Genomic DNA, 17,073 nt, shown 5'->3' with positions numbered 1-17,073 from the left:
ACGCAGGTACCGGCTCGCTTCCCTTTGGCAGTGATTGCGCTGCCGACGTATGGGTGTTGGCACCACGTCCCCGGGTTTCGACTGACGGTGGCCCATCGCCTCCGCCCGGTACTGTCTGTTCTCCCATTCTCGCTCTTCCTGTTTTCTTCCCGCCTGTGGTCTTCGATTTTGGCCTCTATCTTGGAGATCCGCGCTCTGAGCGTCTCGATATACGGATCAGCAATGACGACAGTTCTCGGTGGGTCTTCGTATTGCCTTGCCAGCACCTGGAATTCTTCTCGCAGGTTCTCCTGGGGTGGCGTTTCCATCTCCTGGCATCACGTCTTAGATCGCCGATTTCCTTCATAAGCATCGATAACTCCTTCTTGGCCCTGTCAATGGGTCGATCGCTTCCGGCTGTGAGGATCGAGGGGCCATCAATGTTCCCTTGTAGCACATCAAACTCCTTGTCAGAGTTCTGACTGTATGGAGTGTGTCCCAGCCGCCAATATTCACAGTCTTTCCACACTGCTGTTCGGTCGTCAGAAGCGATGTGGCGGAGAAATGCGCTAGTCGTCTGGATGCCTGCTTGGTAGACGCCAAAGCCACCAGTCTCGACACTAATCAGAACTTCTGCGACACGCTCCTCGTTCTCCCGCAGAAAGCATACTGCATGCCCCTCGAAACTGAACAGTTGGTCTTCTTCATCCTCTCGGTCTTCGCGGAATGCAAGACGGAGGTGCGGTGGCACCCATTTCAGCCCCGATGGTCGGGTGTCGCTCTCGAAGTCGAAGCTGCTGGGGTTGAACTCGGCGAACTCAATGGCGGTATCGTTGCTCGCTACTGAGGAGCTCCTCGACCGTGATCGCTGTGACGTAGGGGTCAACTCGGTCGGTCCCGGCGGCTGCCGCGTGAGGTCGGCTTGATTGCCGGAGGTAGCTCTTGTACCATATGGTGAAACCAGCTATTGCTCACCCCGGGCGCGATACGAAGATGGACGGCGAAGAGGGCGAGTGGGTCGTGCAGTACGAGCTGTAGGCCATCTTCTCCAAGCTCTCTAGCCTTCAATTCCAGTTTGTTCGGAATAGCTAGCTTTGGGCGAGAGATGAGTGTTTGTGGGTCGTCCATCATCACGTCTTCTTCCGCGCGGTTCTCTTCCACAGCATCGGCGAGGTAGGCGCCGCTTGTATCCTAGAGGTTATCGTCCACGGCACCCCTACCAAGTATGTTCAGGGCAGGGTCTTCTTCTGGTGCAGATAGGATTGACTCTTTTGGTCCCGGTGAAGATATGGTCGTCTGCAAAGTACCGGCTGAGGAAGTCGTCGAGTTGCTAATACTAGTAAGTAGCTGGATATCCTAGTGACTGTCCTACGTACTCATGCGGCCAGCTCTCACCACAGACTCTCGCCCTTTGAATTGAGGCAGTGGGGTCATGATATGCTGGCAGTGTATCATCCAATGGCGCGGCTGGTCGCCCTTGGTAGGCTGCGCGTGAAGATGATGAGTTCTTCGCTCGTTCGTCATAAGCTGCAATAGTCGCCCAAACCTCGGAAAGGCTGATGTGAGGGGGGCTCGGAGGGGGGCTGAGTACGGTCGTTAACTCCCTCATCATCAGTCGTACTGCGAGCAGAGGGTCTGGCATCGTCTTCCTTCTCTTCTGTGGTGGCTCCATCATGGAGACGAGAGATGCGGCTTGCACCATGCGTTGGAACCAGCTCGTATCACGGCCGTAGACCGCCGTCATGTTGAGCCAGGCGCCCCGAGACAGATACACTGCATCCAACGTATGTGCATGGTTATATCGATGGCTTGTTTGGATCGTGCTCGGGATGGTAGAGCCGGGTGAGGTGGGCTTGGGCGTCGCCAGGCGCGGCGGGCGCGGCGGGCGCGGCGGGCGCGGGCTTGCGAAACTGTCTGCGCAGGATATGTTGGCATGAGGGGAATGAGGTCGTCTTGCAGTGGCTTTTGCTTTGTCCTGTCGATCGACTGAGATAGGTAGGATGGTGGTCGTTATCTGTTTCGCGTTGAGTGTGAGTGCCTCGACCTCCCTCACGCTAACTTCTTGGAAGTCGCATTCATCCTCTGGTGCTATCGGGCTCGAGGGCATGTAGGACGCCTGTGTGTAAGAGCCTTCCATGGTTGCGAAACTGTCTGCGCAGGATTTGTTGACATAAGGCGGACCCAGTGAGTACGGAGGGCTTGACGTTGTGGGCTTGTTGTTGGTCTATGCTCGGTAGGTGCTATTGAGTGTGACAACAAGCCGGAACACTGTAATCGGCACATGCGCACATATGGACAGGCCTCGTAGGTGTGGCGGGTGTGTCGACGAGAACGCGACGATGGCGCGAGGCCAGGACAGACCGGGTGCGATAAGGCCGCTTATCGCGACATCTAGACAGCCTCGGCCCGTGCTGCCAATCAGACAGGAGCCCATGGGCGCGAAGAGCCCTACCGTTAGCTAAACAGAAGCATACGATGTCGCTGATATCCAGAGCAAGTCACAACGCTGCGGTACCATCTCAAGTCGCGGCGCGGCCTTTGCTGATGGGGGCGGAAGCTAGGAAGCGCTTCAAAGAGCCACTGCGCAAGGTCGGAACAGAGCCATTCGAAGACAACAGCATACAGCGGACGGTTGAGCGCGTCTGTGTCGACTAGAGACACTGTAGTGAGGGTGTAAAGATGAGAGTGCTCGGCATAAGCCACGAATGCGGCCTCAAAATGCCTGGTGGATTTATCATATGCTGTCGAAAACGCTTTGCAGTTCATCAACAGTCCTTTGCAGCGCGCTGAGGATGCTTTGCAGTGCGCTGAGGATGCTTTGCAGTGCGCTAAGACCGTTCTCTGTGCGTAGCTAGTTGATTTCTGGCTCTGCGGGGTAAGACCTGTGGTGCGAGCCAACCAAGTTCTTATCGCCTCCGATAACGTTGCAGACAGCATAATTATGTTCTCTGACTTGGCTGTGAGACCCTCTGACCTAGTTGTCGGACTGTCTGATTACCTTTCTAGTCGGAACGAGCAACAACAGCAAAGCCTCTATTTAGAATTCTGAAGAGACAGGTTTCTTCGCATCGCCTTGCTGAATACGTACTCTTTTTCTTAGAATTTATTCGCTCTGCTGTAAACATTGTTGTTGCAAGCCTTGCATCTGATTTTCGCCTGTTAAACTGTCTGCTTAGTTATCAGACTGTTGACTACCATGTCAGACACTATGATTACCATGTCAGACACTATGAGATTATGTTCAACACGTATCCGGTTAAGTCTTGTAGTCTAACCCGATTAAGCTCTTATCGCCTCGATAACGATGTCAGTCCGTCCAGAACTGGTCTCAGCCTCTATGATATTATTTGCAGTCCTTGCGACGTCATTTGCAGTCCTTACAACATTATCTGAGAACAAAGTCATTGCACGTTCACGTGATTCCTTGGCAGCGCACTGACTCGCCATGAATAGTCAACCCCGGCGCTGAGACCTACCATCACCACCTTCGACTTCAACGGGGATTTCAATCTCGCCAGAACCACACATTACCTGCGCGAACCGCTCAGATGTCCATCCAGAGAGATCGCCCCGCGCTTCGCGACCTCATAGCGACGGCGGTCACTCGCGCAAACATCGTCACCGATGACCCACAAGCCCTCGCTCGCGTGGAGCAGGAGATCGACCAACGCAGAAAGGAGAAGCGGATCCTCGAGGATGCTGCTAACAGGATGCGAAAAATCGAGAGCCTTGAGCTGATTATAGACGCGCATCTTGCATTACACAGTACGTGATATTCCCGTGGATGAGGAAAGCCTTCGTTGACCTCATGTAGAGAAGCTCAAGCACTTGCAAGCCGAGCACGATGACCTCAAGCAAGCCAGCAGCAAGCTCCTAGATCGGTACTATGCAGAGGATGACGCATGGAAGAAGATTCATAAGAGCGACCGGGACTTGATCGACCTTCTTGAGGCGAGGATGGCCAGGTTTACCGCGATGACAAACGAAAAGCGATCCGCGCAGACGACTGTCAGTGGCCATGAGGAGAAGGAATGATTACCCGACGACTGTCAGTGGCCATGAGGAGATGGAACGATGACCGAACAGCATCTTGTGATGGCATCCGCTGTATTATACTAGCAGCTCTATGCACATCCAGCGATTACATCGGGTGAAGAGACAGCAGTAGCTTGCAATGACTACAGCCTGTACACATCCAATAAGTAATCTTCACATTGTCTTTGCATTGGTGAGTCACCCTCAGAGAGAACAGTTAATAATTTCACCTGGCTTATCACATACAGCATCTTTGTGTGCGCGTGATGAAAAGTTCTACAAAGCAGTCGCGACCTGGTGCGGCCCGTGACCCTGGCAGAGCTAGCCAGGCTGTCGCTCCTCACCTGCACACACCCATTCATCATCCCCAAGGTCTGGTAGGACTTTCGAACGCACCGATTCCACCTCGCAAGGGTTGGAAGATCCTCAGAATCGACAGCCAACAGCTCTCTACATCTTTCTTCGGTTGGCCGCCTGGCTGATGCGCGCGCCTGGGGGAATCGCGCATTCAATGGGACGTCTCTTTGCGGCCGAATCGGGTATCGTGTCTTAATATTGGAGAACGAACCCCACACTTTGCAGCTGACGAGGACTTAGCACAATCGCGATAATTCCACACGTGGCACGATGGCGGATACAAGCAGTTGTCAAGCTCTACCGAGTCAAGTAATCTCTGGCTTCCATGCCTACATACCGATGTACCTATCGCCTCTCGAGACGCAGTCTTTCGTGATTGCGCATTCGTATACCAATCAGCAACCACCGCGGCGTCCAGCGATACCTACTCTCGAACGAGGATGCTCAGGCTACAACAGTTGCAGTGAGCTGGAGTCATCATTCATCACACAATCAGCCTTGGACTTGTCGTCAAAATGGCATGTCCTCTTCATATCACGCGGTGTACATACTTTTGGGTCATAACAGCGCGATGTCTCCATGAAGAAAATCTGCTTTCTTACATGATATTCATGGGTGCGCAGGGGAATGACGGCCACATACGCCCTAAGTCTTCAGATGAGGCGTCCATCAAACGCCACAGGCAGCGAGTTCGCGCACCGTGCAGATAGTGAAAACATGGTGACACTTCAACAGAGCCGATATTTGGCGACCCCGGCAGCAGAATCCGTCACATGGTACAAGTTGAGGCTTCAATGGACACTCCCGTATGAGAGGTGAAGGGTTTGCCCTTTTTCTGGAAGCTCTCGTGTATGCATATCGTCTTGATCGACTAGCCTTTCAATGTTACCCTAGTGCACATAGCATGATCACATTGTATTTTCAGTTCGATTTCACGACTTCCCTTGCACCTTGGCGGCTTCTTGAGCTCGGCCACGGGTGCTGTTTCCGCCTTCTCATTAGGCTGCACCTCATTCAGCTTCGCCGTACCCATCTCAGTCCCCTTGCTCTCGGCCTCCGCTGGTCCAGCCGCCGCAGTCTCCACCCCTTCGCACTAAAAGATGGAACGCGAGGTGGTGGTGGAAAGATCTCGTCATTCAAGGCTGCGACACCAACATCGCATCACGAATGTCATTATCCGCTGGCGTTGTTCTCATACGGCCGGTAAGTCCAGGCTTGGAGCGGATCAACGACATTGGTCGACAAAACCATTGCAGCCTACTCCCGTTATCCGAATCCGAATTTCCAGAATAAAAGTCCATGTAGTCGCCACGAGTCGGGTTCCAGTGCGCGAACAACCGGGGAAAAGACCATGTTAGTATCAACGAACAGCACCTACATCAGGATGTGCCTTTCCCACGCGTCCGCTCGCGGAGATGGAACACATCCACGATCTGTAATATACGCGACGCAATGGGGTGGTGTAATGACCACAAACTCGTCTCCACGTTCTCGGATTCACATCAATGTTTCAGCATGGTACGTAGAAAGGTACTCGAATCATGTTCATTTCTCAGGTCATCCTGCTGCCAACGTGCATGGCTGCGCTGTCATAAGAGATCCGTAATCCAACTGGTCTTCGCGATGAATAATCTCCATCAAACGGTCATCATACTCAAATGTGTACCTGCCATTTCCTCTCCATCCAGTTGTTGATGACACGCGCGATTGATTGCGCTTCCCGGACCATATCGTGTTGCACACGGTCATGATCGTCTCCCCAAAGGTCCATCAACACCTTGACTCTGTCATCAACCGCCGGGCGAATGCAATGGGCGAAGCACTCGAGGATGCCATCGCTCATAGCCTTCGCGCGTTCGAGGTGGTTCGCCGCTAGGGCTTCGCCAGAGATGTCATCGCCTTGTAGCTTGTCCGGGACATTGGCAAGTAGAGCTTCAATGAAGATCTGGTCGGAGTCATCAAGGTCATCGTCGTCACCGGAGTTGGTAGCCTCTTTGGGAGGGGCCTGGGTAATTGGAGGCGGCGCAGGACCACGTTGGGTGGCACGAGTGGATTTTTCACCAGCGGATTTAGTGACTCTCGATGACTTGGTCATACGAGCTGGCTGGTCTCGGCCCTTGGGCGCTGGTACTATGGTCAGCTAGATAATGGAACAATCGGACTGCACATACGTTTGTGGGTGGGCGGCGGCGTCTTCATCGCGGGAGGTCGCTGGCGATGTTGGGTGTTGGAGAAGAGGATGGGAGGGCGCGAAAGCTCTGTTTAGGTGGAGGCGCTATGACCCAGGCAAGTGAGAGCGGTCGGCAGGCGGGCACTTCAATTTCGAAGTGAGCGAGGATTGTCAACTGGAAATTGATTTTGTCAGTCCGCTACGACGTGTGTGCGTAGATTGCTCGCTTCTAGAGCGGTCTGTTGGCGCAGCGAAAGGACAGCATGTCAAGGTACTATCTATCTAGTCACTGTCAACTGTCGAAATGCCTGATGGATATGTAGATGTTCGACCTCTTGCCTGAACACAGGGAGATTACTCACGGCTACAGTATATATGTATCTGATCAGGCACTAGACCTGAAGCCTAGGCGGAGCACGTAGCGCAACATAATAGTTGACTACATCTAGCCATGTATACAATGAACAACCAAGGAGTTGAACAGATCCAACCCTTGCATCGAAAACATGGTTGAATACGACGACTATCGCTCAAACGAGTTCCAAGACCACGCTTCATCGATAGCATGGATTTGATGTATGCGGCCACCGCTGTCGACCGCATCTAGAAGTGCATTATAAGAGCTTACACATAGGCTTGCCCAAGCGCATATATGCAGCACCACGGGATACGTCTATATTCTACTTCAAGTACAAAGATTTCCGTTGCAGATAAAGACATAAGCAAACGCAGCATCAGATTTACACCCCCGCGTCACGAATTGCGAACATTGCCTCCAGGGCAAAGCAAAATGGCATTAGTATCTACAGCCTAGTAGCGCAGATTATACGTAAAGCGGTACATTATAAGTCGTGGTTGAGCAGCAGGGACAGCCGCGAATGCATGTTATAGAATGCTTCGATCTAGAGTGTAGTAAGTAAGTTTGCGCAAGTGTGTAAGTAGCAACCTTAGAATTCTTTTGGAATCTGCCTGCAATCTAGCCGAGATGCCGAAAAGCAACGAACGCAAATATCGCCAAAACATAAGCTGGATTTACATAGTCAAACACACGTCTAGAACGATAACAGGCTAGAGAATCTAACTGTTTGGTTGAGGGGTTAGGCGATGCCGCTTCTACATAGTATTCGCGAATAATTATACTGTATAGTTAGCTTTGCGCGAACAAGAAACTAAGCACAACTTAAGAGACGACCTAAGACAGCAGGAAAGAAGTAAAACATAGTAAGAAGTTGATACAAGAGATTCGCGTAGATTTTAAGAGTGCTTTACTTCTATCTAGTACTCTGTTTATCTAGAAGTATTATTGTTTTATTAAAAGTTATTGCACATGTATAGATCTGCTAGAGAAATTCTAAGATAAATAGTAGATTAAAAGGTAGAGAGTAGAAAGAGCTGTTGCGTACTGTGCCGGTGTTCTTTGTCTCTTCTGTCGCGGCGCAATAGTAGTAGATAAGCAGAAAGTCTGTGTTAATACTTGTATAATAAGACTCCGCGGCGATAGCTGTAGGTATTATGCTTTCTGTCTATAGCTGTTGCGTTGTAGAGACGCGTGTTTTTAGTAAACGCATATAAAACTTTAATCTGCGTGGTGTTTCTTGCATAAATTTCTAACTATCTTAACTAGAATCGCTAGTAACTTCTACCGCATCGATTATTTGGCAGAAGTAGAGGTACGGTCGACATTGCAGACAGTTAAACTCTACAGATAACCCCATCAGGGCATGATCTTGTGAACTTACTTCCGACTTTAGTACCACCTAAAAGAAACAAGATTAACATTAAGTACCGGCGCAAACTCTGCTAGAACACTTTGATAAGCGTACGGAAGAAATAGATCTAACTCCCGGGCTTCTAAGGGCCAACAGCACCCGGTTCAAAGCTGATTCGGCAGGAGAGCCATGGTCATACTTTCCCCTGTTCGTATCAAGAGTATCGTCTACCACTAACCCCCGCGGCACGTACTGCTACTCTACAGCAAAGCATTATCTAGCACCACCTTTTCTCAAGACCAACGAACTCGGATGAGCGTATGCATGATATCACGCGGCCTACAACTCACTTGCATGGCACACACGCAGAATGTTGGGGTTAGGGAGACGCAGCGAGGAAGAGCTAGACCGCAGACAATCGAAAACCTCAGGCATAAGATCAGTCAAGTGCGGTAACACGATCTGCTGCTGGATGTTGTTGGCAACGCCGTCATGCAGCGGCGCCGCGAGAATGTGAACGCGTTCCAACGGGCTATGCAGGATAAACGCGACATACCGTTTGGCTAGGGACGACGATGGTCGCATTCAATGGAGTGGGAACTTGGACACACGCCGCGGTGAAGTGCCTTCTGTCATACCCTGGAGAGGACGGCGATGCTTCCTGCATGCGGCGATTGTGTACGTGGACTAAGATATTGTCCCTTGAGAATGCTGGCAATGGTCATGTCTAGAATGGGTCTTGTTGCTCGATGTGAAGTTGTTATATGCAGTCTGAAGCCTTGTCTCCAACGCCGCTGCAGACGGTTTTGGTTTCTTCTGTTGTTTGTTCTGTTGCGGGGTATTGATGAGAGATAATAGAGGAGGAATGAGAATGAGGAACGAGATAAGAGATGAGTGATGAGGGATGGTGGATGAGCAGAACGTCGATATTGGGCCTCGCAAAGCTTTACCCAGCCGCGATGTTGATGACTGTCGTGCTTTCTCTGTGGCAGCCGCGTCATAGAGACGCGTGCTTTCCGTGAACGCCCGTGAAGCTCCAGTCTGCGGGGCGTTCCTTCCAAAAAAACTCACTAACTTACCGAGACTCGACACGCGACGAAAACGAGCAAAATAAACACTTGCATCATGATCGTATCATCAACTCACAAATGTATATCCCAGTGTATACAACAAGATCCCAGGTCGATGTCTTTCTCGGTTGATCGAAGCCAGCGACGCGGGGATTGCCGGACGGCACGTGTTTCGTTACTCAGCACCCGCCGGTGTTTCAGCTACCTTGCCTGCTCTCCAGACACCACCCTTCACTGAGCATGTATCCACTGCGACCCACCGGAGAGCGCCCGCGATGGCCAGACCGCCAGCAAGACGAGCATGCGACAGGTGCCATGCCGTGAAAGAGAGATGCAGGCGCGTCCCCGGCCAGGATGCCTGCGAGCGATGCCAACGCCTCCGCAACTCATGCCAGACCCTACGACCAGTTGGCACTGCTGGCCGCAAACCTCGGTATCAGCGCACCGAGGGTACGACACGCAGCCCGCTACAGACGGCTCGGAGCGACAGCCTTTCTGTTGCTTCTTCGTCACCCAGATGCCCAGCCTCGGCCGCGAGCCCAGCGATGCCGGATTGGGACATAGTCGCGCTGCCCAGGGCTCCATCCCCGTTCGCGGATCTGAGTGAGCGGGAGATGCACCTCGTCAAGGGCGTATCCCAAGGCCAAACGCGCATCGACCAGTTCCTCATCGCGCCAAGCTTCCGCATCTGCCACCACAAAGCCTTCGCGCGTCAGCTCCACAACGCAACGTCGTGGGTACAAGATTCGTTGATAGCCACCGCGGCCCTCCTAGCTTGCGAGTACGAGCCTGGCCCAAACCATGAGGACCGAGTCATTGGCCACAGGCGGGCTGCCTCTGCCGTTTCCACTTTACGGTCTGTTAAAGCCGTCGACCCTGGAGACGTTCAGACCGTGTTGATGCTTGCAGTGAGCGCCATCACGTTTGCCCTGCACATATCCGGGAGCTCATTAGAGATATGTCGACACACTCTCGACATCATCAAGCCCATATACGAATCGACAGTGGAGCTCAGTCCGGACTGCCAGGCCTTCGTCATCTGCCTCATTCAGGCGGAGACCGAAGAGTGCATCATACGGGGCGAGGCTCCAACCCTGCGGCTCGAAGTCCAAGAGACCGATGACATGGTTGATCGATATATGGGAATTGCCTGGCCTATGCTACCGTACCTCTACGATGTTTGCAAGATCACCGACTCGCTACGCCAGAATCCGAACCTTGATCTATCTGAGATTACGCACGCTCTGAACGACATCGAAGTCGCCGTCGAGGCCTGGACGCCAATCCTGCCCGTTGAGCAAATCAGCCGTTTTTTGCAGGAAGAGGTGGCTAGCATCATGTCTCAAGCCAAACTATATCGCTGGTCGGTGCTGCTTATCGTACATCGACTGCGACATCCATATGGCACGGCGTCAGCGAGAGGCACTGTCATTTCAAATGCTATCTTCGAGGAGCTGCGGATGATACTCCAAATCACCAAGCGCTCGGTGCCAGGCGCCATTATCCCATATGTATTTGCTTGCTTCGAGCTGGTCGATTCTGCTCAGCGCGAGATGGCGCTCGACAAGATCGACGTCGTCATCGAGTTTTCGAAAGAATTGCGAACAAAGGTCAAGAAGCAACTCATGGCATTCTGGGTCATCAAAGATAGTACGGCTCAAATACATTGGAGCGAGATCGTTTCATGGCTTCCTCAATGACACTATCGACTATGAACGATACACAGCGCAAAGAACGAAAGTCTTTAGTTGGAAGCATCTGGGTGAGATGGGACGACTATACGAAGTCGTTTGCACGGGAACAAGCACTCCGACCGCTCCACTTCTTCCAGGAACAGCGTAGCGATGCGATACCCATCATGCACACTACTCAAGTGTTCTATGGGCTGGCTGTCGCATTGCCATGCGCTTGTATTTCGTCGCCGTCGCAACCCTGATCTTCTTGCCCCACAATAGCAAGGGGATGGGGATTAGCAAGATCGCAAAGCATACAGCCGCCGTGATGATGGAGACGTTCTGTATACCCATATTGTTCGTCCACGGCGTGAGTGCGAAGAGGATGACCACGGCGAATAGGTTCCGGACAAAGACGATGCCTATCATAGCATCTCCGAGGATCTGAAGGTTGTCATGTCAGTGGGAACTCCGCTTCGAATAGACTGGGAGCTATCGACTTACCTCTTGATAGCAATCTGTCACGTATGATAGCGCGACACCACTAGCTAGGACAAATGTGAAACCGAACAGCCCGAATCCTACGGCCAATATCATCCAGTGCAGACCCTGAAGAAGCTATTAGTGAACCATCATTACAGCCAGGTGTTACCAACATACCCTGGCTAAGGCTAGCCCAAACATCAGGATACCGCCCGGGAGCAGGATTGCTGAGATAAGAGTGATCCACAGGCGCATCTCCGGTTCGTAAATGCCTCCATTCCGCCTGGCGAAGTACATGATCGATCTGTCGTTCAGGAAACCACCCGCGAAGAATCCAAAGAACGTGCCAACGAACGGAGCAATGTTCATGAGTCCAACGCCAGAAGCTCCAAAGTTGTATGGTGGTTGCAACAGGTAGACGGCCTGTAATGAGCTCATCAATGCCATGCACGCCAGTAGGGTCCCATAAGTGAGTGCAGCAAAGGCCACGGCAGGGAAAGTGAACAAGACAACGATTGGCTGGTAGAAGTGGTGGCCGATGCGTTGATTGGAAGGGGTGACGATGGCCATGCGCTGACGATAAGTTTTTTGTGGTAAGGAGGTGTCAATTCGTGATTGTATGCGCTCCATGGCGGTGTGCTTTGCGTCGCCTTTGCCGTCTGTGGCCTTTTGCAGCCCTGAGTCGGGACGGCCGTCCTCGAGTCCATCCGAGCCAGAAGTGCCAGCCGTATGTGGCACACTCTGACCATTAAGAAAAGGGACGTACTTGGACTCTTCGAAAAAGAACATGACGAGGACGAAGTTTAGACCGAGGAAGATTGTGCACCACCACCAGATCCATCTCCAGCCCTGCGACTCCACAACGAAGCCGGCGGCTACCGGGCCGAGGGAGGCACCCACTGACGTGAAGACGAGGTACCATGCGTTCATCGTTCCATGTTGATGGACGAAGAACAAATCGGCAATGGTGATCTGGATGACGGCCTCGCTGATAGCACCGCCCAGTCCAGCAAGGAAGTTGCTGCCCAAATAGTCACCATAGTTCGCCATCTGGGTCTGCCACAACACTCCACTCAACTGGAGCGCAGAGCTGAGCAGGTACAGAGGTCGTCGTCCGTACTTGTGTATGAACGGCATGAAGAGCATGCAGCCGACTGCAAGCCCAGCACAGCTCATCGCGCCTCCATTGTTCAGCTGATCGTTGCTGAAGCCCAGTTCAGGCGCAATTTGACCCCATGATGTCGTGCCGCTCTGGAGCTGTACAAATGTCCAAAGGACAAAGAAGCCGGTCAAGCCGAAGTTGATGGTCTTGCGCAATTTGCTCCAGTTCAAGGGGTCATCTGGTTCGGTGCTAGGCACTGGGTGGAGGATGACGTCCGTTGCGGGTCCCGTCACTACAGCGGGACAGTCAGTGTGCGGTCTTTACAGCGGCAAATGCGAGTCTTACAATCCTCTAGTCGTAGCGTTCCCGGAGCCCAAAAAGTGCCATTATCCGGTCTGGAGCCATTGCTGTCGGCCATCGCTCTCAGGAGGGTACGAAACAAAAATAATCGCGTTGAAGAGGTTGTCTATCACAGGCATGGAGCTTGTTGCGTGGATATCTTCCCCACTGTTATCCAGAGCTTTCGTGCGTATATATACCACAGCGACCGCTGAGGCAGTGTCATCTGTGTTCTGTACGTTATCTGCGCATCCCTATCTCGAACCCCGGATTGCGTGTTTCCGCAGGCGAACGGGGCGAATTGGGCGAATTGCGAATTAAATAACCCACCGGCTTGGCGCTGGCGGCTGTGGGGTAGTGTCGCGCTAACGTCTGCCGCTCAGACACGAAACGAAATGTTGCTCCGACACGGCCAGATATCAACACTTTGCCTCGCGATCATGCGGACGAGATCTGGACCCCGCATTATTCAGCTACGGATAGATACTACGGCATCTGAGTATTCTAATCATATACATATCTTAGCATTCCCGGATGCTTGTCATTACCAATATTACGCGTCCAGCCCGTATCTCTTCAACTCGAATCTTTCCGAGACTTTGCAATTCCCTTTGTTCGTCAAATATGGCTTCCGCTTCATGGGAAAGTAAAGTTGCTGCGAAGCAGCAGTCGAGTCGCGAGAAGATACCAAAAGAATGGCTTCTTCCAGCATCAGTCACGGACATGCTTCAAATGCCGCTTTCGGAACATCCAAATCGCTTGATGAAGATGGGCATTGCACGAAAGTCGGGACTGTTGAATGAGAAGGAACTTGAGATTACCGAGAAGTATACCGTTGAAGAGCTGTTGAAGCAGCTAAAGGATGGTACTTTGTCGTCACTGGAGGTTACCATAGCGTTCTCGAAGAGAGCAGCTATGGCACAGCAGCTGGTCAGTCACATCTCACTCACAATGAAGGGCAAGCCACTAAAGTAGCGTTGTAGCTGTCTTGCCTTACAGAGACATACTTCCCTGAAGCACAGGAGCGAGCACGCTTCCTCGACAGTGAAAGAGCAAGCGGCCGTATCGTAGGCCCTCTCCACGGTTTACCCATCAGTATCAAGGACGCTTTCCAGGTCGCTGGCTCAGCGGCCACTATTGGGTTCGTTTCGTTCCTGGACCATGCGGCGTCGAAGGAGAACTCACCGCTTGTGGATATCCTGCTCGGGCTAGGCGCAGTCGTATATGTCAAGACCAACATCCCTCAGACCATGATGGTAAGTTCACTGTCCAATCTCGACATCAAGAAGGTTCATGGACTAATGCGATATAGACAGCCGACTCCCAGAACAACATCTTCGGGCGTACTTTGAACCCTCACAACACTGCCCTCACTGCGGGAGGGTCGAGCGGAGGCGAAGGTGCACTTGTTGGATTTCGAGGATCTCCACTCGGTGTTGGAACAGACATTGCAGGTCAGTACATGTCGTTGAAGTTGTAGTGATCAGACTTGCTGATCTACACTAGGATCAATCCGCATACCCGCCCTCTGCTGTGGCACCTACGGCTTCAAGCCCTCTACAGCGCGCATTCCAGATGGCGGACAAATATCGCCCGTATCCGCTGGCAACAACTTCTTCAACCCGTCTGCTGGTCCCCTAGCAAACGACATACACGCTCTAGGCATTCTGTGTTGGTCACTCCTATCAGTGAGACCGGCCTTGTACGACGCCTCTGCTCTCGACGTTCCTTGGAGAAGCCTAGAAGTACCACCGAGCGCGCCGAAGCTAAGACTGGGTCTTTTGGCCGAGGACTCAGCCTTCCCCTTGCATCCGCCGGTTAAAAGAGCGCTAGCTCAAGCTGTGAGCGCGCTCGAAGCAAAGGGCCACGAGGTGGTTCCTATCGCGCCGGCGCGCGCTCAGGTCGCCAATGCGCTAGCCCTCGCGTTTGCCTTCTTTATGCTTGACGACACTCCCCCGACGCATGTAGCCGCTAGCGGTGAGCCTGTTGTTCCTTCAGTTATCCAGTCCATGGAGGTTTTCCATTCCTTCAAGTGTGACTTCCTGGACGACTGCAAGGGCCTGGAGGGCATCAAGAAATTAGCTGCGCTCAATGTCAAGCGGGATGCTATCCAAGATGAGTGGAGGAAGATTTGGAAGGAGCAGAAATTGGACGGCGTAATCGGTCCGGCTGCGCAGCACACTGCGGTCGCGCACGATACATACGGGTTACCGCCGTATACGCTACTGTTGAACGTATTGGATGTAAGTCATGCTTACCCATCTCGAAGTGGCTGTAGAGAGCATTGTTAACGTCAAGCCAGTATCCCGCATGCGTACTTCCCTTTGGTAAAGCCTCAAGCGCTCTGGATGCTGAGCCCTTTGTCATGGGCCCTGGCCAAGTAGGCCCGAGTTGTAAGTCGCCGTCTTCACTCCTTGTACGGGTCTGAGACGCAAGCTAATGTATTCAATGCAGACGACCCCAAGCTCGTGGATGGTGCACCGACTGCCATCCAGATCTTTACGAACAAGATGCGCGATGAAGAATGCCTGCAGGTGTCTGCTATCATCGATGAGTGCTTGAAAGCTGTGTAAATGTCCTTTTTTTGTACTTATATGAGCATACTTCGAGATCGCACATTCTACCACTTGCAACTTCGGCGTCGCACTGCAACGTCTTGAGTTCTGCGAGATGTCTTCAACACTGCTGTATTTGACTGTCTGCAATGTCGACCGCTCGCTGCTGAAACATGATCAATGCGGTGGTAATCACCATGTCAACCAAGAAAAAAACTGAACAGGCCTACAGCCTACATCAAAATGGAAGCACACAAGATAGGTGACCTGGCGGCGATGTAGGCTCTAGACCTGTTCAGTTTTATTCTTGTATGAGCTTTCACTGTCTAACCGATTTATATCGTACTCATCATCTCATCATCTCGTCTCGTCGTCCACTCTTCATAGTCTACATCCTTCCACTGTACAAGTCCATCCAAATCGTCTACCATTTCCCTCTAGTGCGCATGATCCTCACCGCAACCGCAGTCAGGCCCAAATTCGCGTCGGGCCTGTCTCGCTTCCTCCTGCCATGGCTGTAGGGTGACCGCCCGCTTCGTCTCCCGTTCCCACTTTCCATGACCCTTCTTCTCGTTGAGTTCGACGAGAGCATCCAGCCAAGCCGCAAGTCTGTATCCCGCCTTCGCAAGTTGCTTCGTAACGACAGGAATAGCAGTATCCCAGTAAGCTCCTGAAAGCTCTTGAGCGAACACTGCATCGGGGCCGTTGGGAATGACAGTGGAGCAGACGAACTTGTTGGCGTCACGCGCCCAAGTCATGGAGCTGCTGACGGCATCCTTCGCCTTCAGTCCCTTGAGCCACGTCTTGCTCTCCTTCTTGAACTTGCCGTGCTTGACTTCCGCGGTGAGGTTGTTGGCCAGAGCCAAGGCATTGGCTTGGGAGAAGTTGCCATAGGCCTTTTGCGGGATTGCTGTGTCCCAGATGGAGTGCAGGTTTGTTCGCGCGCCATTGAAAGTGACGTTGATGAGGTTACCACCTACGGCAATGTTCTCTACGTGGAGTGGCTGGTGGACATCGCCGACGAAGTGGATGACCCATTTCAGGGCTCTTTGCTGTTCGACGATGCCAACCGACTTCTGGAAAGCGCGGCTAGAGTAGTTGGCGATGGCGGAAACGATGCAACCCTCCTCAGGACAGTCGCGCTCGTAGTCGATATTGCAGCTCTCAGGCGGATTGTCGAGCGCATCGATGTAGTGGAGCACTGAACTGAACTTCCCCTCCGGTTCAGAGCGGAAGCTATCAGCCCAGGTAGCCACATTGGCGAGATATGCGGATGAGGTGTCGTTCAAGAGGGTCTGCGCAAACTTGGCCGTCTTGTGGGAGACGAGGTTCTGTGCCATGTATGCCACTGCGGTGTGGCCGAGGGAACCCCACGCGGAGGCATAGGGAACTGCCGCAAGGAGAGGTAGAAGCGACTTCGGTGGTGCCATCTTAGACGTTGAGGTTATCGGGATGGTCGAAGTGAAGCAGGAAAGAGGCTTGCTGTCATGCTCACGCAGAGGACATGCGATGTTATAAGCAGCTGGGAACGGCAACGAAGTCGACCAATAGCTCTGATGGTATCGGCCATGGCCGTTTCGTCGCCACGATGCTTGATCGAG

At 52.5% G+C, this 17,073-nt stretch overlaps 7 protein-coding genes across 7 annotated transcripts; 3 read left to right on the top strand and 4 right to left on the bottom strand.

Moving 5' to 3' along the window:
• Window positions 1-175: 175 nt before the first annotated feature.
• J4E79_008590 (uncharacterized protein) lies at window positions 176-2,116 on the bottom strand (the record flags this gene model as incomplete). Its single annotated transcript, XM_049357445.1, has 3 exons — window positions 176-883; window positions 955-1,170; window positions 1,571-2,116. The coding sequence occupies 3 exons, from the start codon at window positions 2,114-2,116 to the stop codon at window positions 176-178; spliced, it is 1,470 nt and encodes a 489-aa protein (XP_049207916.1).
• Window positions 2,117-3,527: 1,411 nt separating this feature from the next.
• Window positions 3,528-4,014, top strand: J4E79_008589 (uncharacterized protein; the record flags this gene model as incomplete). Its single annotated transcript, XM_049357444.1, has 2 exons — window positions 3,528-3,744; window positions 3,794-4,014. The coding sequence occupies 2 exons, from the start codon at window positions 3,528-3,530 to the stop codon at window positions 4,012-4,014; spliced, it is 438 nt and encodes a 145-aa protein (XP_049207915.1).
• A 2,011-nt stretch (window positions 4,015-6,025) lies between these two features.
• J4E79_008588 (uncharacterized protein) lies at window positions 6,026-6,570 on the bottom strand (the record flags this gene model as incomplete). Its single annotated transcript, XM_049357443.1, has 2 exons — window positions 6,026-6,495; window positions 6,543-6,570. 2 exons carry the CDS (start codon window positions 6,568-6,570, stop codon window positions 6,026-6,028), a joined length of 498 nt encoding a protein of 165 aa, XP_049207914.1.
• A 3,295-nt stretch (window positions 6,571-9,865) lies between these two features.
• J4E79_008587 (uncharacterized protein) lies at window positions 9,866-11,020 on the top strand (the record flags this gene model as incomplete). The annotated part of the gene is made up of 1 exon (XM_049357442.1): window positions 9,866-11,020. One exon carries the CDS (start codon window positions 9,866-9,868, stop codon window positions 11,018-11,020), a length of 1,155 nt encoding a protein of 384 aa, XP_049207913.1.
• Window positions 11,021-11,185: 165 nt separating this feature from the next.
• On the bottom strand, window positions 11,186-12,996 carry J4E79_008586 (uncharacterized protein; the record flags this gene model as incomplete). The annotated part of the gene is made up of 4 exons (XM_049357441.1): window positions 11,186-11,437; window positions 11,498-11,602; window positions 11,654-12,870; window positions 12,924-12,996. The coding sequence occupies 4 exons, from the start codon at window positions 12,994-12,996 to the stop codon at window positions 11,186-11,188; spliced, it is 1,647 nt and encodes a 548-aa protein (XP_049207912.1).
• A 545-nt stretch (window positions 12,997-13,541) lies between these two features.
• J4E79_008585 (uncharacterized protein) lies at window positions 13,542-15,490 on the top strand (the record flags this gene model as incomplete). Its single annotated transcript, XM_049357440.1, has 6 exons — window positions 13,542-13,847; window positions 13,901-14,173; window positions 14,230-14,371; window positions 14,424-15,160; window positions 15,220-15,310; window positions 15,372-15,490. The coding sequence occupies 6 exons, from the start codon at window positions 13,542-13,544 to the stop codon at window positions 15,488-15,490; spliced, it is 1,668 nt and encodes a 555-aa protein (XP_049207911.1).
• Window positions 15,491-15,909: 419 nt separating this feature from the next.
• On the bottom strand, window positions 15,910-16,902 carry J4E79_008584 (uncharacterized protein; the record flags this gene model as incomplete). The annotated part of the gene is made up of 1 exon (XM_049357439.1): window positions 15,910-16,902. One exon carries the CDS (start codon window positions 16,900-16,902, stop codon window positions 15,910-15,912), a length of 993 nt encoding a protein of 330 aa, XP_049207910.1.
• Between the last annotated feature and the right edge of the window lie 171 nt (window positions 16,903-17,073).

This window comes from Alternaria viburni (genome assembly GCF_023758015.1).
Source record: "Alternaria viburni strain BMP 2772 chromosome Unknown scaffold_21, whole genome shotgun sequence".
In the NCBI taxonomy this organism is placed as follows: Eukaryota; Fungi; Ascomycota; class Dothideomycetes; order Pleosporales; family Pleosporaceae; genus Alternaria; species Alternaria viburni.
Note: the sequence above shows the minus strand (reverse complement) of the source record. Positions and strands in the feature narration are given on the sequence as shown.